We start from the raw sequence: 26,250 nt of genomic DNA on the forward strand, positions 1-26,250 counted from the left end.
GTTTGAACATTAAAATATATATATATATATATATAAAACAACCTGTTTTTTCTTACAATCAAGATGAATCTGAAATTTGGAACAAACGCATCAAAAATGGTCTAAATATCAGCTAGTTAAAAATACAATTTAAAAAAGCAGAGCACTCCTGTTACATAGAATGCTTTTTAACAAAAAGTTTTAGTCACAAAAATTATTAAAATGCCATTTTCATTCAACTTTCATGTTGGAATGCACAAATATGACAGGATGCACCACAAAAACAAAAATGTCAGTAGGCAGTCTAATCCAAATAGCACAAAATGTTGAAGTTCCCACATTAGTACTCTAAGTATAATTCAGAAAATAATTGTGTACAGATTCACCACACCTGACACATTCAAAACCACAACCACAGCAATGTGTTATTAAAGCAACCGGTTAGGCAATACACGTTTTTGCCTACTGACAGGGGGATCAAAGACCGGTCTCTAAGCTCGTGTGACTGGGGCACAAGCAATAATTTTCCCAGCAACTGTAAACCTCCAGAAACTACTCCTAACTCAAATAATAATTTGTTCTTGATTGGTAGCTGCCAGATGGTCACAAACCAATTTCTAAGCCTTGTGATTGGGGCCTTATCGACCTTTTCCTTAGATCTTTTGGTTAATGTTGTGTCTGTAAAACCTCAATGCTAAAATCAACACAGGGAGACTGAGGAAGCAGCACAGATTCCAAATCCAGGATAGAGACGGTCAGTGAATGTGGTGTTGAAGGTGTGGAGGTGGATCAGAGTATCAGAGGAGACTCTGTAGAAGGACAGAGTGCCAGCAGGACAGTCCACATACACTGCTACTCTGTTAGAGACAGAGGAGGTTGAGTAGGAGGATATTGTTTTGTCATTGTGCCAGGCAAAATGAGGACCGTTGTTAGTGCACTGCAGACTCCAGGACTGAGTGTTGTGTCCAAATGCAGAGTCATAACTGCCTCCTTTCCTGCTGATTTGTCTGTAACTCACTGTTATCCAAACCTCTCCACTCCACTCGACCTCCCAGTAACAGCGACCAGTCAGACCATCTCTACACAGCAGCTGAAACCAAACATCAAATCTGTCTGGATGATCAGGATATGACTGAACCTGCTCCACATGTGTCACCTTCCTGTTGTTGTCAGACAGTTGGAGTTTTCTGTTTACGGTGTTCGTGTCGATTGTGAGTTGACAGGAATCTGATGGAGAGAACAAACACAATCCAGCTGCAGTTATTGATCCATCATCTGTTCATTGATTGACACTTTGATGATGACTCCTGACATGAGAGATGTGAATGAATGATTTGACAATTTGAAGATAGTTGAATGTGTACGGCTTTTTTTTACTTGAATCACATTAAAAACACACTTACACTTCCTCAGACCTGGTGTCAACCATTGGACTCCAGCAGGCTCCACCCTGAAAAGAAGAGGGGGTCAGACCAGCACAGTCTTTTTCAGCATGTACACATGGACATTACATCCCCCTCATGCACATACTGTTAAACACTGATAAAGGAACAGTCCAACATTTTCTCAAATACACTTCAATCCATATGTGGATCAAAGTGGTGATGATTTGGACTGATCCTGGATCTGTCAGTCTTTTGAAGCAGCTGTTGGATAAATCTATAAAGTCAAATCATTGGTCCACCGTTGTAATAACTGGTGCATTCATAGAAGAACACTTTAAATTGGGAAAATATTGTGTCATCATCATCATGATTCTTTCCCCTGACTGGACAACACAAAATGAGGAAGAAAAAGTACTTGATGATGTTACGACTTAATTCCAATCTGCACATTACTACCTGCCCCCCCCCCCCCCCCCCCCCCTTATTTTAACTGGGATTTACAATGGAAATGGCAAATAGTAAACATATTTACTGGGTTCCTCTAAAAAAAAAAAAGCTTACCGATAGAAAATGTAAACATTCACGTGGGATAGATGTGTGCTTATAACAGGCCAGTGTGAAATTATATGGTAAGTTGGCAGTAAACACTGGATTGTCCAAAAAGTTTTAAAGTTTTTTAAAACATAAATAAAGTGATGCAATAATTAACTTTCATAGATCTATATTTTAATCACAATGGAACATAGAAAACATATCAAATGTATAGTCTAAAAAAGTGCTCTAATTTAGGAAAAATAAATTTAGCTCATTTTCACTTTGATAGCAACATACCTCAAAAAAGCTGGGTTAGGAATAAAAATGACCTCAAAAAGTAAGTGGTACCACAATAAAAAGGTGGTGTTTATCAAACACTACTGAGATAATTACATGTGCATGTGTAACCAACATAGACTATGCAACCACTTAAAACTGGACTCAAAAGTGTAATCAAATCAATATTGTATAAATGTATAAATATCGTATTCGAATGATTACTGCCATATAGATAAGAGAGATACTGCTCTGTGAGCTCCATTCACTCTCTTGTTTCTTTTTCAACTTTAATTTTTTTAAAATTAATTTTAGGTAACATTAAAAGAAAAAAAAACACAGTAAAGAAAATTACAAACCAACAAGCATACAAACAGGCTGGAGTTTACATTTATTTTCCATCTATTCCATTCGCATTTCTTGTTGTGTTGTTTTCTTGGTGCCACTTCGGAATGCTTTCCACTTCCTCCATTGTCCATTGTATTTACATCCCATCAATCTGATATTGAATGTTATTTTTTCCATCTCTGAGATACCCTCTACAATACTAATCCAATCTCGTTGAGTGGGAGGGTCTGGATGTAACCACTTCTTTGTAATTGCTTTTTTAGTTGCGGCTAGAATAATTTTTACTAAATATAAGTCCTCCTTTTGTATCTGTTCCTTTATGTTTCCAAGATACATCACTTGGCAGGTGTTTGGGAGTGCATATCCCAGAATATTATCCATGGTCATTTTAAGGTCTTCCCAATACTTTTTAATTTTTATGCACTTCCAGAATACATGTGAATGGTCTGCTTCTGTTTCTCCACATAGTCTCCAACATTCCTGTGGACTTGAGATCTGTTTACTTTTAATATTGGGTGTAATGAAAAAAACGTGTCAATTTTTTCCATCAAAATTCCCTCCACAACAGCGAATTTGTTGTGCTGTGTTGTATTTCACACATACTGACCCATTCCTTCTGTTATAGTTATGGCCAGTTCAGCTTCCCATTTCTTTTTGAGGTAAAAGGTTGTGTCCTGTCTATCCTCACTCTCTTGTTTCAAACTCATTAAAATATCTGAAAGTTCAAAACCAAAACCAAAACTCCAAACTCAGTAAAACAACATGTTACATGATAAACCATTTACAGCAGTTTAAAGTTCAGGAAAGTTTCTTTATGGTTCAGATGATGATTATAAAGTGTACAGGTCAAAGTGCGTGAAACTGACTGTTACGATTGGTCAAAATTAGTCCATATAAATATAATAAATGTTACCCTTTTTTTTTAATAAACAAGGAAAACACCTTTAGTCTTTTTTTCATTTGAATATATATTTTTAAACTGATTAAAAATCAAAGCTAATGCTATACCAGCTTCTAGCATTGCTGAACAGTGCATAAAGCAAACCTGATTACAGAAGCTCCCAAAAAACAACCAAACACATCCAAACCTCAAAAAAAAAAGTTGACTAAGCCCCAAAAGAGCAATAAACCTGTGTAGTTATTCCATTACAGTCTCAATACTTTCTTTTCTTGTTTGAATAGAGATTTCGCTAAAAGATGTGCTGATCCCTATTACAAACGGTCTGGTATAATAAGTAGTTTTATTTGGAATTGTGCAGGGCTTGTCTCCATCATTGTTTCAAAGAAAAGAATTATCAAGATGCGGTGATAGCCAAATTGGCCAGCAGATGTCACTTTGGAGATGAGTTTCAGATTGTTTATGCACCTCAATACAATTCTGGTGTTGTGCCAAAAAACCACCCACCCACTTTAACCCCAGACTCTGCCACATGTGACATCTGCTGGTGATTAATAGGACAGGATTGCCTTTCATGTGTTTCTGTTTAGGCTCAAACCCATTTGATGTTTGGAGTCTTGCAATGACGAAACAATAATTCCTCAAAAAAAAAGTTAAACCAAAAGTAACAAGTCAGTTTTAAAAATGCGAGGAGTAGAAAGTGCAATATTTGCTTAAAAATGTAGGGAGTAAAAGTAAAAGATTCGAAGTAAAGTACAGATACCTGAAAATTCTACTTAGGTACAACAAAGTATTTGTTCTTTGTTACTTCTCTCACCTCTGTTTTCTATGTTCCACTGTGAATAAAATGTGGGATTATGAGATTTGCACATAATTAAATTCTGTTTTTAGTTTTATAAAATAAATTATTTTTGTTCTAAAGTGTTTAACAAAATCAGAAATCCTTATTCTGGAACTTTAAATGTTTTACAACCCAACTAGAGCTGGATTTTATTATCCCAGATGTAACAGTACTAAAGATATAGTTTTACATCTAATTTATAGCAAATTTTAATATGTAGATTATTTGGTGCTTTTAGTCTGTTAATGACACATCTATTTTGATTAAGGTGAAATGGATATTTGGTCCACTTTTAATATATTTTCTATAAGACATTTTCTCCATACCTGAGAGTGTCCAATTTCCAACCTTCATCCTTCACTCCAGCTGAAAGCAGCTTTATTCCTGAGTCTCCTGGATGGTTGTAGCTGATGTCCAGCTCTCTCAGATGGGAGGAGTTGAAACTCAGAGCTGAGGCAAGAGAAGTACAGCCTTCCTGTGTGATCAGACAGCCTGACAGACTGCAGACACACAAAACAACAATTCATACGTTACTGGAGGTCTTTTTTTTTTTCTTATTTCAGATACAATTACATCTATACTTTTCATCTATTAAATTCAGTTTCCTTTTTATTCATAAAGAGATTATTTCAAACAGACAAAAGGACCTCCAGTAACACAAGACCTCCTCAAATACCCCAGAAATCAGATTATGTCCTACGAACAATTACTTTATCCCAAAAAGATACTTCCAATGGAAACTGCTTAAAGCAGGGCCATCCAAGACAGCTGATTGGGGGATGCACGGAAGGAAAAGAACATTCTCCCTACTCAAACAACAACTGTCAAGGAACCAACTCTGGTTACTGATGATTATGTTTTTAAACATTTTCAGGTAGACACACCAGCATCCATCGTCAATTGTCTTTCATTGTCAGAGCAGGCAATATTGAAGGAAACCTGAAACTACCGGCTAAGGATACATTTAGATTTGGTAAAATTATAATTCATATCATCAGTAAAGACAACAGGTTATGTAGATTGGAGATGGCTAAAATTAATATCGAATCAGTCTTTACATTTCCCAAAACAATGTCAGATTCTATACAGAGAGTGCAGAATTATAAGGCAAATGAGTATTTTGTCCACATCATCCTCTTCATGCATGTTGTCCTACTCCAAGCTGTATAGGCTCGAAAGCCTACTACCAAATAAGCATATTAGGTGATGTGCATCTCTGTAATGAGAAGGGGTGTGGTCTAATGACATCAACACCCTATATCAGGTGTGCATAATTATTAGGCAACGTCCTTTCCTTTGGCAAAATGGGTCAAAAGAAGGACTTGACAGGCACAGAAAAGTCAAAAATAGTGAGATATCTTGCAGAGGGATGCAGCAGTCTCAAAATTGCAAAGCTTCTGAAGCGTGATCATCGAACAATCAAGCATTTCATCCAAAATAGTCAACAGGGTCGCAAGAAGTGTGTGGAAAAACCAAGGCGCAAAATAACTGACCATGAACTGAGAAAAGTCAAGCGTGCAGCTGCCAAGATGCCACTTGCCACCAGTTTGGCCATGTTTCAGAGCTGCAACATCACTGGAGTGCCCAAAAGCACAAGGTGTGCAATACTCAGAGACATGGCCAAGGTAAGAAAGGCTGAAAGACGACCACCACTGAACAAGACACACAAGCTGAAACGTCAAGACTGGGCCAAGAAATATCTCAAGACTGGTTTTTCTAAGGTTTTATGGACTGATGAAATGAGAGTGAGTCTTGATGGGCCAGATGGATGGGCCCGTGGCTGGATTGGTAAAGGGCAGAGAGCTCTAGTCCGACTCAGATGCCAGCAAGGTGGAGGTGGAGTACTGGTTTGGGTTGGTATCATCAAGCTCAACTCCCAGTCCTACTGCCAGTTTCTGGAAGACACCTTCTTCAAGCAGTGGTACAGGAAGAAGTCTGCATCCTTCAAGAAAAACATGATTTTCATGCAGGACAATGCTCCATCACACGCGTCCAAGTACTCCACAGCGTGGCTGGCAAGAAAGGGTATAAAAGAAGAAAAACTAATGACATGGCCACCTTGTTCACCTGATCTGAACCCCATTGAGAACCTGTGGTCCATCATCAAATGTGAGATTTACAAGGAGGGAAAACAGTACACCTCTCTGAATAGTGTCTGGGAGGCTGTGGTTGCTGCTGCACGCAATGTTGATGGTGAACAGATCAAAACACTGACAGAATCCATGGATGGCAGGCTTTTGAGTGTCCTTGCAAAGAAAGGTGGCTATATTGGTCGCTGATTTGTTTTTGTTTTTGTTTTTGAATGTCAGAAATGTATATTTGTGAATGTGGAGATGTTATATTGGTTTCACTGGTAAAAATAAATAATTGAAATGGGTATATATTTGTTTTTTGTTAAGTTGCCAGCACAGTAATAGTCACCTGCACACACAGATATCCCCCTAAAATAGCTAAAACTAAAAACAAACTAAAAACTACTTCCAAAAACATTCAGCTTTGATATTAATGAGTATTTTGGGTTCATTGAGAACATGGTTGTTGTTCGATAATAAAATTATTCCTCAAAAATACAACTTGCCTAATAATTCTGCACTCCCTGTAGTTTTCTCTGGACCAAGAGTGATACGTTTAGCTGCACGTTCTCTTGAAATTGTAGGTTTTTGACTGGAATCCAAAGGTCAGTGTGGGCTTTCTCCCTTCTAAACCCACGGGAGTGTCTGCTATCCCATTTACGTAATTATTTTTTAAATCCCAGAATAATTGCAACCAAATAAACTACAGCAATATTTTTTTTTCTGACTATGAAACTGGAGGATTCATACTTGCATACATCATGCATTCAGCCTGTTCTATGCTGCAGTTTCCTTCCACTAATGACTTTGCAAAAACTGCATAAAAAAGCGCACACAACAACAAAACATTATAATCCAGGAACATACTTTGCCAATCTGATCATAGCTGTTCATAGCACTTCCTACGTTGGAATACAAGTCATCATGTTGTCAGCAAGAACTACCACATGTCTACCATTACCTCCGAGAATCAGAAGTGGGAAATGTAGATCTTTTTTCCTACAGGCACTTGCAAAGGTTTGCTGGTGCTATTAAAAGTCAGGTTTGACTTTATGACTTTCTGTGTAGTTCATGGGAACTTAAATTGCACTGTCAGAAATAGGTTGGTTTTTTTTTGGTGCACATGCTCTAGAAAAAATTTAGAATTGAATTTAAAATCCTTCTCCTTACACACAGCTTCTATAGCTGCAAAGGGGCTACATTTATTATAACTACAATTATTACTAATAATTGTATTAGCCAGGAGGCTGAGGTATAACTAAACATCTGACATACTGAGCAGGAAAGTTCAGGAGAGATAGGTGAAGTCCATGCTAGTTTGCTAGATAGTCGGCTATGAGCTAAGCTAAGCTAGCAAATCCCTAAAGACAAATGAATAAACACTATCAGCAGGTGATCCAAAAGAGAGCTGCAGATTACATGATGAAATAAGATGTTTTGCAAGGGTTTTAATGGAAGTGATACCATACCATAACTTGATACCATACCTAATTAAATACATTAAATTATATTAAACTTGTGTTTTGGGCATTTTCTTTTCAGCAGGAAATTATTATTGTTGAAATTGTAAAACTCTAAACTGACCAGTGTGTTAAAAAAACAACAACAAACAAACATATAACATAAAAATATAAAATAAATTTTATATATAAATTATGATTTGAATACTTTTTTGGACAAATGTAAATAAAGGGTAAATGTTGGGATTAAGTGTTTCTGCAATACTATAATTACACATTTAAATAGCAGTCAGCGAAAAGTCTTAATCCTGACCTGAGTGTTTCCAGTTTACAATAGGAACTCTTCACGCAAACAGACAAATGCTTCACTCCTGAATCCTTTAGATCATTGTCACTCAGGTCCAGCTCTTTCAAACTAGAGGACTGTGAGCCAAGAACTGAGGATAAAGCTTCACAGCTCGCCTCTGAGAGGTTACAGACACTCAGTCTGAAAAATTAGAAACAAACACAGACAATAACAATACTGATATTAATGTGTCATTATGGAATTACTAGATATACTAGATTTAGCAATATTTAGCCTTGAATAAATCCTTAATGTTTAATGTGACTCTCAAATACTGAAAAACATTATTATACAGTAACATATGGAAAAAGTTGACTTTTATTCTTAAAATTTTAAACCAATTTATTCTGTCACTTAAGAGAAACTCAGTATTGTTTGAGCTGACCTGAGAGTATCCAGTTCACATTGTGGACTCTTCAGTGCAGCAGACAGAAGTTTCACTCCTGAATCCCCCAGGTTGTTGTTACTTAGGTCCAACTCTTTCAAACTAGAGGCCTGCGATGTGAGAACTGACGACAGAGCTTGACAGCTTCTCTCCGAAAGGTTACAGACACTTAGTCTAGGAAAGAAAAAACAAGTTCTATTTGTCAAGGTCCCAGGTCTAGTGACTCAGTGTTTATGTTTTTGATTATTAATATCCTTTGATGTAGTTCATTTCTGGTTATATATTTGATAGTTTCTAGCCTTTAGGTTTTGTTGCTGTGCTTCCCATGTGTTCCTTGTGTTACATCTAGTCATCATTTTTTCCATGTTTGTCTATTTCTTGTTTTACTTTGATATCTCTGTGTCCTGTGTTAGTCTATTCTGCTTTGCTTCCTCCCATTAACATGTGTCTATTTTCAGTTTGTCTGCTTCTCTTCCTGTTGTTTCCAGGTTTCAGGTTTCTTTTCCCATGTTTTAAGTTTCTTGTTTCATGTAGTGTTTTGTGTTTAGATTTTCCAGCTTAGAGCTAGGTTTTTGTTTGTTTGCTTTGTGGTTGGTTCTACTGAAAAAGAACCAGAATGATCAAATCATGCTTTAAAAATCATCAAAATTATTTTAACATTCAAAACACCAGTACAGGGACTGTATAAGAAGCATAATGTGTTGATGCATGCTCAATCATCCAAGTAAGTAAATCTCCCAGCCCATTGTTCCTTCAGTGGGCTGGTTTCAGTCATTATGCAAGTGTACTGTTTATAAGATTGGGGAAACCTGCAGTCAGCTGAGACTGAAGAAGTTACTTGGATGAGTGATGAAACGTTTCTCCCACTGAAAACTCTACATCCAGATGAACAGAATCAACTTTTGGAGAAGCATAATGTGTTCTTTCCTTCTGCTCCTAGTTAGCACTCTGAATGCACAGTTATGGATCAGTTGTTGATTCATCACATACTGTAGTCCACATAGCAAAACATTGCTGCAGTCAAGTCTGTACATTAGTTTCTCAGAGAGAAAAGATTTAAAGTGATTACAAATCATATGTAATGACAGACAACAAAAACCTGGCCAAAATGTTTTGTCTATATTATTTTTACTCTTTTTCATGATTCCTCCACAGAGTGGACAAGAGCTCAGAGGTTCCCAGCGGTCAGTCTGCCCAGCAGCAACAAACACATCTGGACTCCATATTTATGGTCTGTACACATACAATATTAGTTTTATATTCATTCTGTTCACAGTCATGTTCATGATGGGTATGGGGGTATGGGAATTGGTTGTCTCTCATGTAGAAGGTTGATGGTCACATCTCCACCTCCTTCCATCTACATGCCATAGTGTGATACATGTAGTTATTCTTATATCCCTTTCTCCCAGTGACTAGGATGGAGTTCACACAAGAAATTATTTTACTTGTTGGAACAGACAAAAAACAAAGGAAATATCTAGGTGTTTGACAAAAATTTATGGATAACTAAAAAAGTTATATCAGAAATAAATATATAGCATTTTAAGTCTGTGTTTCAGTTTAAAATGACCTTTATCACATACTGCACAAAGATTACAGAAGGGGAAGGTTTCTTATTATATGCTTTTACCTGTGGAACATAACGCTGGATTTTATCTTTCAGAGAGTGCAGTATAAAACCGTATCCCTGTTAAAACGTTGCCATGGAAATGAACTGAAATGCTGGCTTCAAATGAAATTTTTTGGGCTCTGGATGCAAAGGTATGAGTAAAATGTAATTTATAGGAGCTCTTGTCCGATAAGACTTGATTTATACTTCTCTGCTACAGTTTCTGTACTGAAGGTGAGGTAAAAACTCAGCTATGATTACTGACAAAAGAAAATGATGTAGTTAAAGTCTGGTGACAAAAAAACATGAATTAGAAATGGAGAGCACAGACCACCGAGACTAGTAAACCAGGGGGAAGACCACTGAAAATCACAACAGCCAAGAATTTATATTGATTCTGACATTTTTCTTCCATCTGATAAGGGTTACAACCACAAATGTTTCAGAGACTCTGACACTTTCTAATGCTGTGATATATTGAAAGTATATTATACTTGCTGAATGCTGATGAAAATTATATTCAATAGCTTTAGAGTTTCTATAAGAGTTTCTATTAGAGGCTAGAACCTATTAAAATATTGTGGGGGGGGGGGGGGGTTCTTTCAATTGAGCATTTGCTATTTTGTTAACTATAATCAGCATTTTAAAATTAAAGAAGCGAGCACACATTTACATACAGAGCTTTGTTGGAGGCTTTGATCACTGGTAGCAGTCTCAGAAGAGCCTCCTCTGAAGCTGAGAATTTCTTCAAGTCAAACACATCCAGATCTTCTTCCGATGCCAATAAGATGAAGACCAGAGCTGACCACTGTGCAGGAGACAGATTATTTGTCAAGAGACTTCCTGAACTCAGGAACTGTTGGATCTCCTCCACTAGAGAACGATCATTCAGTTCATTCAGACAGTGGAACAGGTTGATGCTTTTCTCTGCAGACAGACTCTCGCTAATTTTCACTTTAATGTACTGGACTGTTTCTTGGTTGGTCTGTGAGCTACTTCCTGTCTGTGTCAGCAGACCTTGTAGTAGATTCTGATTGGTCTGCAGTGAAAGACCCACGAGGAAGCGGAGGAACAAGTCCAGGTGTCCGTTTGGACTATTTAAGGCCTTGTCCACAGCAGTCTGATAGAAGTATTTCTCGTTAGATTCTCTTCTTTCAAACTTCCTGGAGGTTGTGTGGTTTTCTTCCAGCAGATTGACTCCAGAGTCGATGAAGGTCAGGTGGACATGAAGAGCAGCCAGAAACTCCTGAACACTCAGATGGATGAAGCAGAACACCTTGTCCTGGTACAGTCCACTCTCCTCTTTAAAGATCTGTGTGAGCACTCCTGAGTAGACTGAGGCTGTTTTGATATTGATGCCACACTCTGTCAGGTCTGATTCATAGAAGATCAGGTTTCCTTTCTGCAGCTGATCAAAAGCCAGTTTTCCCAGTGACTCAATCATCGTCCTGCTCTCTGGACACCAGTGTGGATCTGTCTCAGCTCCTCCATCATACTTGACCTTCTTGACTTTGGCCTGAACCACCAGGAAGTGGATGTACATCTCAGTCAGGGTCTTGGGCATCGTATTCCACTTTCTTGTTTTCAGCACATGCTCCAGAACTGTAGCAGTGATCCAGCAGAAGACTGGGATGTGGCACATGATGTGGAGGCTAGGTGATGTCCTGATGTGGGATATGATATTGTGTGCCTTCCACCAACTTCTGAATCTCTTTCTGAAGTACTCCTCCTTCTGTGTATCAGGGAACCCTCTAATTTCTGTTACCCTGTCAATGCATTCCGCAGGGATCTGATTGGCAGCTGCAGGTCGTGTGGTTATCCAGAGGTGAGCAGAGGGAAGCAGTTTCCCTCTGATGAGGTTTATCAGCAGCACATCCACTGATGCGGACACCGTAACATCAGTCAGTTTCTCAGTTTTGTTGAAGTCCAGAAGAAGTCGACACTCATCTAGACCATCAAAGATGAACACAACCTCGAAGTCATCAAAGCTGCCGATTCCTGCTTCTTTGGTTTCAGTAAAGAAGTGATGAACAAGTTCCACCAAGCTGAACTTTTCCTCTTTCAGCACATTCAGCTCTCTGAAAGTGAATGGAAATATGAACTGGATGTCCTGGTTGGCTTTGTCTTCAGCCCAGTCGAGCGTGTATTTCTGTGTTAAGACTGTTTTCCCAATGCCAGCCACTCCCTTTGTCAGCACTGTTCTGATTGGTTGTTCTCTTCCAGGTGATGCTTTAAAGATGTCTTCTTGTCTGATTGTTTTTTCTGGTCTGTCTGGTTTCCTGGATGCTGTTTCAATCTGTCTGACCTCATGTTCATCATTGACCTCTGCAGTCCCTCCCTCTGTGATGTAGAGCTCTGTGTAGATCTGATTCAGAAGTGCTGGATTTCCTGCTTTAGCAATCCCCTCAAACACACACTGGAACTTCTTTTTTAAAGCAGATTTTTGTTTCTGACAAACTACAATGGGAGTTCCTAAAGGCACAAAAGGGCAAAAATATCAATTAAGTATTTATAAACTAGAGATGCCACTTATTTCTACAACAAACAGGTTTTTGAATGCATTTTTGTAGATCTCTTGACACATTAGTAAATGTTTTTTTTTCATCTAGCATAAATCTTTAGAAAAATCCTCTTACTGCTCTGCAGTCGGTCAGCCAGCTCCTCCTGCTTCATTCCCCTGAGGAAGTCTAATGTGATCTTCAAAACTGCATTTCTGCTGCTTCTCCTCCGCTCTTCATCCTCACCTGCTAATACTTCCTCATCTTCCATTTGTCTCTCTGCCCATTCTGGGTAATCTTGACGCAAAACCTTGTGGATCGTCTTCAATTCATTCTTCACAAAAGTAATGATGTCGTCTTCCAGCATCTGGAAAACATTACTGCATTAATGATCTAACCACCCCTCAATCTCTATAGGGTGCTGGGTAAAGAGGAAAGCAGAAGGAAAAGACACACCCAGAAGCAACAAACAGAACAATACCCCAAGGTGAGACAAGACAACGTTTAATGACATACAGTAATGTATACCAAGGCAGTAAAAACAGGGAGTCGAAAAGTACTCAGTCATCATGAAATTCCCCCAGAAACCTGAGCTTATAGCAAAATAACTATGGGATGGTTCAGGCTCACATAATCAAGCCCTAACTCAAAACTTTAACCACAAAGTAACACTAAATGTCTAATCCTAAAACCAGAGAGCATCTCTGTTTTCTAAAACCAAACTGGGAGCTGGTTCTACCCAAGATGGGCTTTGCAGTTGAAGGTTCTTCCTGCCATTCCACTTTTAAAAGCTCTAAGAACCAGAAGTAAGCCTGCAGTCTGAGAGAAGCATGCTTTTTTTGAGATAAGAAGAAATAAGATACCGCGATCTCTTTAAAATATGACAGAAAATCCAGGTTTTGTTGAGCTTGTATGTTGGTTCATCACTGCAGTATTTCTTTACTACAACCATGTTCATGTTCAACACTGGGTTGAATATTATTAAATCACTCTAACTGTTTGCAGTAAGAACTAGGTCCCTCCTTGAAATTCAAAGCATCGCTTATTTAAAAGAATTGAGATATATTTCTATATAACAGCTCCTCTCTGTTGTGACCTTCTCACACTCATGAAAGCAATGGCCTATAAAAGCTGGCCTAGGTCTTCCACTGCACCTGGCATCAAATTATTGGTGACCTTTGTGTCTTGGTTAGGTTATGTTTAATAAATGATTTTATATTTATGCAAACTTTTTGTGTAAACTCCCTCCTTGTCACCTACTTTGAGGTGACAAGGAGGGAGTTTAGGTGCTTGTTTGAGATCTTTAGATCCACTGGTAAGATTAAACTTTAAGTCACTAATGATTTACAAGTTGGCTTGTGGTTTGCTAAATGCTTATCTAAGTTGAACTGAGTTGGAGTATAGCCTCATTAAAGGTGGCCCAGGTCTTTCATGCAATCGAATAGAACATCAACTTATTGGTGGTCTTTGCATCTTGTTTAGGTTACGTTTTATTTAGGTAAACGTCTTGCATGAACTCCCTCCTTGTCACTGGGAGAAAGGGATATAAGAATAACTACATGTATCACACTATGGCATGTAGATGGAAGGAGGTGGAGATGTGACCATCAACCTTCTACATGAGAGACAACCAATTCCCATACCCCCATACCCATCATGAACATGACTGTGAACAGAATGAATATAAAACTAATATTGTATGTGTACAGACCATAAATATGGAGTCCAGATGTGTTTGTTGCTGCTGGGCAGACTGACCGCTGGGAACCTCTGAGCTCTTGTCCACTCTGTGGAGGAATCATGAAGAAGAGTAAAAATAATATAGACAAAACATTTTGGCCAGGTTTTTGTTGTCTATGAAAATACCTTTAACAACATACTATAAATAAAAATGTGTGCACAGCTAAACAATCGGTGCACAGTGCAAGTTTAGATATTAAAATCTGGACAAAGAAAGCTGCTCAGACAAGAGAGATATCATCACATTGCTCAGCTATTTTGAACCCAAGTCATCAAGCAACAAACCTGAGAGTGGTCCTTGACTCATATTTTAAGCCCAGGGTTAATTTGTTGTCTGTCATTACATATGATTTGTAATCACCTTAAATCTTTTCTCTCTGAGAAACTAATGTACAGACTTGACTGCAGCAATGTTTTGCTATGTGGCCTACAGTATGTGATGAATCAACAACTGATCCATAACTGTGCATTCAGAGTGCTAACTAGGAGCAGAAGGAAAGAATACATTATGCCCGTTTTACAGTCCCTTTACTGGTCTTTTTGAATGTTAAAATAATTTTGCTGATTTTTAAAGCATGATTTGATAGGCTCATTCCTGTGTATATGTCTCACATATTGAGAACAATTGAAGTGGTTTCTGTGAGACAATTAAAATGAATGAATTATCAGCCAAATTCTCAAGATCCACCAGAGCCTTATAATGATCTCTGTCACTGTAAGAACACGATGTTAGAATCCATTTGGGAATCTTCAAATTCACATGTTGCAAAATGTGACAGCTTTTAGATAAGTGAGAACTTATAGAATAAGGATTAGAATACATAGAAAAACCTAGTAAGTCAAATTTTACTTTATTTTGGTACTTCGTACAACCACAATTCTGTGATTACAAACTCTCAAGTCAGTTAATACAACTGCTCAATTACAGCCACTCTAATCACAAGTTTGTTAATTTGTATGCTTTGCTTGTTGCAAATGTGTTACAAAACTAAAACGTGTACACTTGTAGCTATGATGTGAGACAGGAGAGTTGGAGGAGGCATGGAGGGACTAGGGGTAGAGCTCAACCAATCAGAAAGCAGAAGATCAAATCCTGCCTCTCCCTCCTTTTCTCTGTCTGCCATGCTGGATTAATAACCACTGAGCAAAATGTGCCAAGGTAACTTTGTTGAAATATATTAGCTTAGTAATTAAAGAGGATGTAAAACAATGCACATACAAAAGCTCATTTACATGATGGAGCACAGCTTTAAAAAAAAAAAATCAAATAGATGTAACATTGTTACATCTATTTGATTTTTTTTTTTCAATTTAAGAAACAAATGATAAGTAAAGTTTAATTTTTAAGAACATTTAAAGAGATCAATTTTGACCTGTTCCTGGCTGCAACAGTCTTTCCCAAGAGTTTTATGTTAAGAGATCTAGGATATACAGTCCACTTTCACTGTCTGTCTCTTTAGCAGTAAATCTTTCTTTGTTGTTTAGCTAAATTGACTCATTAATAAAGCACTTTATAAATGAGGACTGTGTGGAGGATGGCCTGTTTAAGTCATCAGACTGCCAGGCCAGTTGTACTGGGCCATGCAATCACTTGACAAAGCAGACGTTTGCGATGCGATCAGCACTACTTTATGCAATAAAATATTCTCACCTTTCCCAAGCACAATGAAACAGTTTACTACATAAGAGGTTACTACATGCATGTCACACCAAAAACATAACTGTTGTTACTGAAGACAATTGGAAATTCTATCATCGATCAGCACATCTGCAGCCAAAAAGAAAAAAAAAATCTCCACATTAAAATCTCCTTCACTTACATTTGGAAATAATATGAAATAATATTACGGAATTCAGCCAGTGAGATGACAGGAGAAAAGTAAGGTCTCCAAAAAGTGTGGCATCTCTTCCTCTGAGCCTCTGCATTGTTTTAGCTTTTTCGCAGACATACTACTGATGGGATTCCCATTCGTGCTTTGCTAAGAAACCTAGTTTTGTAGTTTGGATGTGCTTCGGAAAAGGGAGACTACTGATTGCTGCTGACTGCACTGCAACCGACTAGAGGAAGAAACAAACAACTTTTTGACTCCGGTGAAACACCTCTTACCTGACTTAAATAGGTTCTCCTCCACACTGTCCTCATTTATAAAGTGCTTTACAAACCTGAACATTACTGCTAACAGCTGGATTTTTCCGACTGAGTCCAGCTAGCCACTTACTATTAAAGACAAGAAGAATGAAAGGTGCTAAACTTTTTGGAGACCTTTTTTTTTTTCTTCATGTCATCTCACTGACTGGATTACTTCATATTAGACAACCCAGTATCACTGTATCAAACATGTTATAAACATGTCCATTTCTGGCTTTGCCTCTCCAAAATGTAAAATAGACATGCATGAAGAAGCATGGTGAGATAATATATTTAAACCCACGAAGTTGGTAGTCAGCAAAAAACATATTAAGTACATTGCAGGGTCCTTAATCATCAGAATCAATTAAGCTAGCGGGCTATTATGTATATATATGTAAATGTGTTAATAATATCTGTTTAAAAACTTTCCTGGATTTAATTTTCATGTTGGCTTGAGATAAAATATCTCATTCTGCTATTACTGCAATTTATTGCAACTTCTATGTGCCTGTACATTTCATGTTTTGAGAGGCAAAGCATGAAATGGACATAGTGCATGGCTATTACATGCTTTTTCATGATATTAGGTTGGATCAGAAGTGAGGATAAGCAAAGTGAATGCAAGGCCTAATTTTTAAAGTGCTTCACAAACCGGAATATCACAGCTAACAGCTGGATTTTCCTGTAAGAGTGCATCTAGCCAAACAAGAAGGAACCACTTACTACCGAACAGACAGGTATGAAACTGAACAGTATATCCTTGATTTTAAAACAGAAAACACATTGTTGCAGCCAGGGACAACTGAAAAATTGTGATAGTTTGTCTTTGGCAGCATAAAAAGCATTTGTTTTAACCAATACTTTGCACAATAGGAATGTCCAAAGAACTCAGTGAAGATCTAAGAGGAACTATAGATTTATACAAGCTGGGATGGTCTCCTGGAACAATTTCAAAACACTGCAGATTCCAAAATCATCAGTTCTTGCAATTGTAAATAAGTACAAGTTATCATGATGTGTCAGCCCTGTGCCAAGGTCTGGAAGAAGTCCCAGATGGTCAACTTTAGATGGAAGGAAATTGGTTAGGATGTCTGGAAATAACCCAGGAACAAGTACACATTAAACATGATTTGGGAATGGATTAAGCAGGCTTAACATTAAGCTTTAGCTTAACGTCAAATTAATTATACTTCATATACAGACCAGAAAGAACTTTGAAGAACTTTGATCTTCTAAAGAGAGATCAGTTTAATTTATAAAGCACCAAAACACAACAACTGCCGCCTCAAGGCACTTTGTATTATAAGATAAAGACCCCACATTAATGCAGAGAAATCTTTACAATCATATGGCCCCTTATGAGCAAGCACTTTGGTAACCATAATACACCATCAAGTAGTTAATTTAAATCAGACACCAAACTGACAGGTATCAAAGAGTTCATGTTACTATCAGCTTACCTCTCCGCAGCAGAGGGTTGTTGCTCCTTAAATTCAATCAAGCGTTTTTTAGACTGGTCACTCTTAACGGACACTAAGCTGGGTTCAGATCCAGGATGATGTTTGCGTTTAATTCCGTGTTTTTTCCTGTGAATAATGATCGAGCAGTGATTTGAGTATATTAGCAGTAGTAGCATTCTGGCTGCAGAGTTTCTGTGTGGAGTTTGCATGGGTTCTGTTTACACATAGTGACCTGGTGTAAGAACACATTTGTTCCCATTTCTTTAGTTGAATCTATGGAAATGTCAGAGATAACACAGTTTGACAGCCATAAAATAGCATTTATGTACCAACGAAGTGATTCTCGAAGAGCTATTAGCTGAAAAATGGAAAACAAACCAATAAGCAACAGGTCTAAACACAATCTACAGCAAATTATCAGAATCTGAAAGTCGTGTTCTTAATAGCAAAAACTCCAACATAGATCTGAGTAAGAACCAGAGAGATGTCACTGGCGTTTCAGTTGATACAACTAGTTTTGCCGAAGTCTCATTAGAAATTCAATTCAATTCAATTCAATTTTATTTATATAGCGCCAAATCACAACAAAAGTCGCCTCAAGGCGCTTCATAGATACAGAGAAAAAAACCCAACAATCATATGACCCCCTATGAGCAAGCACTTTGGCAACAGTGGGAAGGAAAAACTCCCTTTTAACAGAAAGAAACCTCCGGCAGAACTAGGCTCACGGAGGGGCGGCCATCTGCTGCGACCGGTTGGGGTGAGAGAAGGAAGACAGGATAAAAGACATGCTGTGGAAGAGAGACAGAGGTTAATAACAGATATGATTCAATGCAGAGAGGTCTGTTAATACATAGTGAGTGAGAAAGGTGACTAGAAAGGAAAAACTCAATGCATCATGGGAATCCCCCGGCAGCCTATGTCTATTGCAGCATAATGCATATACTATTATATACTGTACATATATTTATTAGTTTCAGATGTAGCCATTCTTGTATTTTGCTTGTTTACATTATTGTATTTGCACAACTCTGTTGCTTGTGAAGCTCGCACACAAGAATTTCACTCACATGTGCTGTACCAATGTACCTGCACATGTGATGTGACAATAAAAGTGATTTGATTTGATTTGATTTGATAACTAAGGGAGGATTCAGGGTCACCTGGTCCAGCCCTAACTATATGCTTTAGCAAAAAGGAAAGTTTTAAGCCTAATCTTAAAAGTAGAGATAGTGTCTGTCTCCTGAATCCAAACTGGAAGCTGGTTCCACAGAAGAGGGGCCTGAAAACTGAAGGCTCTCCCTCCCATTCTACTTTTAAATACTCTAGGAACAACAAGTAGGCCTGCAGAGCGAGAGCGAAGTGCTCTAATAGGGTGATATGGTACTACAAGGTCATTGAGATAAGATGGGGCCTAATTATTTAAGACCTTGTATGTGAGGAGCAGGATTTTGAATTCAATTCTGGATTTAACAGGAAGCCAATGAAGGGAAGCCAAAACAGGAGAAATATGCTCTCTCTTTCTAGTCCCTGTCAGTACTCTTGCTGCAGCATTTTGGATTAGCTGAAGGCTTTTCAGTGAGTTTTTTGGACATCCTGATAATAATGAATTACAGTAATCCAGCCTGGAAGTAATAAATGCATGAACTAGTTTTTCAGCGTCACTCTGAGACAGGATATTTCTAATTTTAGAGATGTTGCGCAAATGGAAGAACGCAGTCTTACATATTTGTTTAATATGTGCATTGAAGGACATGTCCTGGTCAAAAATGACTCCAAGGTTCCTCACAGTGTTACTGGAGGCCAAGGTAATGCCATCCAGAGTAAGAATCTGGTTAGATACCATATTTCTAGGCTTTTCAGGGCCGAGTACAATAACCTCAGTTTTATCTGAATTAAGAAGCAGAAAGTTAGCGGCCATCCAGGTCTTTATGTCTTTAAGACATTCCTGCAGTTTAACTAATTGGTGTGTGTTGTCTGGCTTCATGGACAGATAGAGCTGGGTGTCATCTGCATAGCAGTGAAAATGTATGCTATGTCTTCTAATGATGCTGCCTAAGGGAAGCATGTATAATGTAAACAGAATTGGTCCTAGCACCGAACCCTGTGGAACTCCATAATTAACCTCAGTGTGTGAAGAGGACTCTCCATTTACATGAACAAACTGGAGTCTATTAGATAGATATGATACAAACCACTGCAGTGTAGTACCTGTAATACCTACAGAATGTTCTAATCGCTCTAATAGGATATTATGGTCGACAGTATCAAATGCTGCACTAAGGTCTAACAAGACAAGCACAGAGATGAGTCCACTGTCAGAGGCCATAAGAAGATCATTTGTAACCTTCACTAAAGCTGTTTCTGTGCTGTGCTGAGCTCTGAAACCTGACTGAAACTCTTCAAATAACCCATTCCTCTGCAGATGATCTGTTAGCTGTTTGACAACTACTCTTTCAAGGATTTTTGATATGAAAGGAAGGTTGGAGATTGGCCTATAATTAGCTAAGACTGCTGGGTCTAGAGATGGCTTTTTGAGTAAAGGTTTAACTACAGCTAGCTTGAAGGCCTGTGGTACATAGCCGATCATTAGAGATAGGTTAATCATATTTAAGATCGAAGAATTAATTAAACTGCTCAAAGGACTTCTTTGAGCAGTTTTGTAGGAATGGGGTCTAAAAGACACGTTGATGGTTTGGAGGAAATAATTATTGAAGTTAACTCAGAAAGATCAATTAGAGAAAAAGAGTCTAACTTAACATCAATGGTACCAAGAGTAGCTGTAGATAATATTACATCTGTGGGATGATTACTGGTAATTTTTTCTCTAATGATAAAAATTTTATTTGTGAAGAAGTTCATGAAGTCATTACTAGTTAACGTTAAAGGGATTGTTGGCTCAAAAGAGCTCTGACTTTTTTTCAGCCTGGCTACAGTGCTGAAGAGAAACCTGGGGTTGTTCTTATTTTCTTCAATCAGTGACGAATAGTAAGACCTTCTAGCTTTGCGGAGGGCTTTCTTATAAAGCAGCAAACTATTTCTCCAGGCTAAATGATGATCCTCTAAATTTGTGACACGCCATTTCCTCTCCAGATTACGAGTCATCTGCTTTAGGGTACGTGTTTGAGAATTATACCACGGAGTCAGGTACTTCTGATTAGAGACCTTAGTTTTCACAGGAGCTACAGTATCCAGAGTCGTACGTAGTGAGGAGGTGAAATTATTAACAAGATAATCGACTTCTGTTGGGGTAGCGTTCAGATAGCTGCTCTGCTCTGTGTTGGTACAGGGCATTGAAGATGATAACAGTGGGTGGATTATATTCTTAAACTTAGTTACAGCGCTTTCAGAAAGACATCTACTGTGATAAAGTCTACTCTCCACCGCTGTGTAATCAATTATTGTAAATGTAAATGTTATCAGGAAATGATCAGACAGGAGAGGGTTTTCAGGAAACACTGTTAAATGTTCAGTTTCTATGCCATATGTTAAAACAAGATCTAGAGTGTGATTAAAGTGGTGGGTGGGTTCTTTTACATTTTGAGAGAAACCAATTGAGTCTAATAACAGATTAAATGCCATGTTGAGGCTGTCATTTTTAGCATCTACATGGATGTTAAAATCACCCACAATAATTATTTTATCTGAGCTGAGAACTAAATCAGATAAAAAGTATGAGAAATCAGACAGAAACTCTGTGTAAGGCCCAGGTGGACGATAGATGATAACAAGTAAGACTGGTTTCTGAGTTTTACAGCTGGGGTGGACGAGGCTAAGCATCAGGCTTTCAAATGAATTAAAAGTCTGTCTTGGTCTTTCATTAATTAATAGGCTGGTGTGAAAAATTGCTGCCACACCGCGCCCCCCCCCCCCCCCGGCCTGTGCTTCGAGATTTCTGGTAGTTAGAATGACTCGGGGGTGTTGATTCATTTAAACTAACATAATCATCCTGCTGCAACCAGGTTTCTGTAAGGCAGAGTAAATCAATTTGTTGATCAATTATTAAGTCATGTACTAACAGAGACTTGGAGGAGAGAGACCTAATATTTAATAATCCACATTTCACTGTTTTACTCTTTGGTTCAGATGTGGATACTGTATTGTTCTTTCTTTGTAATTGTTTATGTTTAAGTTGTTTGTTGCTGGTTTTTGAGTTTGTTTTTTGTCTTTTTGGGAGCTGACACAGTCTCTATGGAGATGGGTTTTTGGGGGGGTAGCAGAAGGAGAGAAGCTGCAGAGAGGCGTGTAAGACTGCAACTCTGCTTCCTGGTCCCAACTCTGGATAGTCATATTTTGGGGGGTTTACTAAATTTGTCCATATTTCTAGAAATGACAGCTTCTCCATCCAAAGTGGGATGGATGCCATCTCTCTTAACAAGACCAGGTTTCCTCCAGAAGGTTTGCCAATTATCTATGAAGCCCACATCGTTTCTGGGACACCACTCAGACAGCCAGCAATTTAAGGAGAACATGCGGCTAAACATGTCACTCCTGGTCTGATTGGGGAGGGGACCAGAGAAAACTACAGAGTCCGACATTGTTTTGGCAAAGTTGCACACCGATTCAATATTGATTTTAGTGACCTCCAATTGGCGTAACCGGGTGTCATTACTGCCGACATGAATTATGATCTTACTGAATTTACGTTTACCCTTAGCCAGCAGTTTTAAATGTCCTTCAATCCTTCAAGCATCAGGCTTTCAAATGAATTAAAAGTCTGTCATTCCTTCAATGTCGCCTGCTCTGGCCCCTGGAAGACAATTGACTATGGTTGCCGGTGTCTCTAGCTTCACATGTCTGAGAACAGAATCACCAATTAACAGAGTTTGACCCCCGGCGGGTGTGTCGCCGAGTGGGGAAAAACGGTTAGACACATGAACGGGTTGGTGGTGTACCTGGGGCTTCTGTTTAGGACTATGCTTCCTCCTCACCGTCACCCAGCCGCCCTCTTTCCCCAGCTGCTTGGGATCTGCCGGGGAACAGCTAGCGGGGCCTACGCTGTCTTCGGCTGCACCAGCTACAGGGGCCTGGCTAGCTATGGGTGAATGAAGGGTGCGAAGCCGAGTCTCCAATTCAGTAATCCTGGCCTCCAGAGCTGCAAATATGCTACATTTGTTACAGATATCATTACTGCTAAAGGAGGCCGAGGAGTAACTAAACATCTGACACAATGAGCAAGAAAGTGCTGGAGGGACAGGTGAAGTAGCCATGGTGCTAATGAGTCGGCTACGAGCTAAGCTAGCGAAACAGTACAGAGACAGTGAGTGAATACTTTGGCTATAAATTAGGTAGTGAGTACAGAGAAAGTGTGCTTCGGATGAAGCACGTGAAGATTATACTATGAAAGAAGAATGTATTTAAAAGTTGTTAATTAAATTGCTAAGCAAATAAGCTACTCAGAAACACCACTGTGTTTGAGCAGGAACAGGAAGTGATACTCTACCGCAGAGCGAGTGAACACCAAGTGACAGCGCCACCAAGAGTTGTGTGAGCACATCATGGAAATGGTCAGAACAATTCTACACAGCAAAATCTCCAGTGTTAAATTAACACTGGAGAGTGTCTATATGGGTCAACACTTCTGAGTGTTAAATACAACACTGAGTGTTAAATTAACACTTTTGACAGTGTTATATGTTTAAAAGTAACCTAGTCAGTTTTGAAGATTAACAATGGCTAACACTGAGCAGTGCTGATTTTCTAACATTGGAAAATAACTCAAAATGTTAGAAATATTCCAGTGTTAGAAAATCAGCACTGCTCAGTGTTAGCCATTGTTAATCTTCAAAACTGACTAGGTTACTTTTAAACATAACACTGTCAAAAGTGTTAATTTAACACTCAGTGTTGTATTTAACACTCAGAAGTGTTGACCCATATAGACACTCTAGTGTAAATTTAACACTGGAGATTTTGCTGTGTACAAACTCTGTTTTGCCTTGCATACTGTATTTACATTATTTTTACATGTTTAAATAAATCAATGCAAGTATTTCCAGCAAATTTAAAAAAAAAAAAAAAAAAAAAAAAAAAGGAAAAGAACTAGGGAACTTACAGTGGGGCAAAAAAGTATTTAGTCAGCCACCGATTGTGCAAGTTCCCCCACCTAAAATGATGACAGAGGTCAGTAATTTGCACCAGAGGTACACTTCAACTGTGAGAGACAGAATGTGAAAAAAAAAAAAAAAAATCCATGAATCCACATGGTAGGATTTGTAAAGAATTTATTCATAAATCAGGGTGGAAAATAAGTATTTGGTCAATAACAAAAATACAACTCAATACTTTGTAACATAACCTTTGTTGGCAATAACAGAGGTCAAACGTTTACTATAGGTCTTTACCAGGTTTGCACACACAGTAGCTGGTATTTTGGCCCATTCCTCCATGCAGATCTTCTCGAGAGCAGTGATGTTTTGGGGCTGTAGCCGAGCAACACGGACTTTCAACTCCCGCCACAGATTTTCTATGGGGTTGAGGTCTGGAGACTGGCTAGGCCACTCCAGGACTTTCAAATGCTTCTTACGGAGCCACTCCTTTGTTGCCCGGGCGGTGTGTTTTGGATCATTGTCATATTGGAAGACCCAGCCTCGTTTCATCTTCAAAGTTCTCACTGATGGAAGGAGGTTTTGGCTCAAAATCTCACGATACATGGCCCCATTTATTCTGTCCTTAACACGGATCAGTCGTCCTGTCCCCTTGGCAGAAAAACAGCCCCATAGCATGATGTTTCCACCCCCATGCTTCACAGTAGGTATGGTGTTCTTGGGATGCAACTCAGTATTCTTCTTCCTCCAAACACGACGAGTTGAGTTTATACCAAAAAGTTCTACTTTGGTTTCATCTGACCACATGACATTCTCCCAATCCTCTGCTGTATCATCCATGTGCTCTCTGGCAAGCTTCAGAGTGGCCTGGACATGCACTGGCTTCAGCAGTGGAACACGTCTGGCACTGCGGGATCGTTGTAGTGTGTTACTGATGGTGACCTTTGTTACTTTGGTCCCAGCTCTCTGCAGGTATTCACCAGGTCCCCCCGTGTGGTTCTGGGATCTTTGCTCACCGTTCTCATGATCATTTTGACCCCACGGGATGAGATCTTGCGTGGAGCCCCAGATCGTGGGAGATTATCAGTGGTCTTGTATGTCTTCCATTTTCTGATGATTGCTCCCACAGTTGATTTTTTCACACCAAGCTCCTTGCCTATTGTAGATTCACGCTTCCCAATCTGGTGCAGGTCTACAATACTTTTCCTGGTGTCCCTCGAAAGCTCTTTGGTCTTGGCCATGGCGGAGTTTGGAGTCTGACTGTTTGAGGCTGTGGACAGGTGTCTTTTATACAGATGATGAGTTCAAACAGGTGCCATTCATACAGGTAACGAGTGGGGGACAGAAAAGCTTCTTACAGAAGACGTTACAGGTCTGTGAGAGCCAGAGATTTTCCTTGTTTGAGGTGACCAAATACTTATTTTCCACCCTAATTTACGAATAAATTCTTTACAAATCCTACCATGTGAATTCATGGATTTTTTTTTCACATTCTGTCTCTCACAGTTGAAGTGTACCTCTGGTGCAAATTACTGACCTCTGTCATCATTTTAAGTGGGGGAACTTGCACAATCGGTGGCTGACTAAATACTTTTTTGCCCCACTGTATCATCAGCTAAAGGAGGAAAAAGAAAATAGGAAACAACCCCCAATTACCCCCCCTCTCATTATGCAATTACAGCAACATCAAATTAATTATACTTCATATACAGACCAGAAATACTTTATGAACTTGTATCTGCTGAAGAGGAGACCATTCAGTTTTATTTATATCGTGTCAAATAACACAAAGAAACCCCAACATATCATATGGCCCCCTATGAGGAAGCACTTTGGCAACCATTAAACACCATCAAGTAGTTCATTTAAATCAGACACAAATTATCAGCAATCAAAAAGTTAATGTTCCCATCAGCTCACCTCTCTGCAGCAGAGGGTTGTTCCTTAAATTCAATCAAGCGTTTTTTAGACTGGTCACTCTTTAAGGACACACAGCTGGGTTGAGGTTCAGGTTGGTTCCTGTGAATAATAATGGAGCAGTGATGTGAGAGCTGAGCTGCGACATGTTAAAGAGTCATGGACAGTTAGAGATGGTCATCTCACCTCTGAGCTTTGGTCTGGCTCTCATGTTCCCCACACAGAGTGGTTTTAGAGGGAGGGACTCCCTCCTCTCTGTCCTCACACTGATCCATGCTGCTGAATTCACATCCACATCAGCTCACGCACACTTTCTACCTT

At 38.8% G+C, this 26,250-nt stretch overlaps 1 protein-coding gene across 1 annotated transcript; it reads right to left on the reverse strand.

The window, feature by feature from the left end:
• LOC146641567 (NACHT, LRR and PYD domains-containing protein 3-like) lies at positions 1-26,250 on the reverse strand. Its single transcript, XM_085399543.1, has 11 exons — positions 26,116-26,250; positions 25,933-26,031; positions 17,966-18,091; positions 14,346-14,421; positions 12,773-13,001; positions 10,814-12,608; positions 8,525-8,698; positions 8,107-8,280; positions 4,588-4,761; positions 1,383-1,429; positions 1-1,206 (listed from the first exon to the last, which is right to left on the reverse strand). The coding sequence occupies exons 1-11, from the start codon at positions 26,202-26,204 to the stop codon at positions 680-682; spliced, it is 3,510 nt and encodes a 1,169-aa protein (XP_085255669.1). The 5' UTR covers positions 26,205-26,250; the 3' UTR covers positions 1-679.

The sequence above is a fragment of the Rhamphochromis longiceps genome, linkage group LG23 (assembly GCF_057381845.1).
Source record: "Rhamphochromis longiceps isolate RC_006_pf linkage group LG23, R_longiceps_female_GT1.1, whole genome shotgun sequence".
NCBI classification, from domain to species: domain Eukaryota; kingdom Metazoa; phylum Chordata; class Actinopteri; order Cichliformes; family Cichlidae; genus Rhamphochromis; species Rhamphochromis longiceps.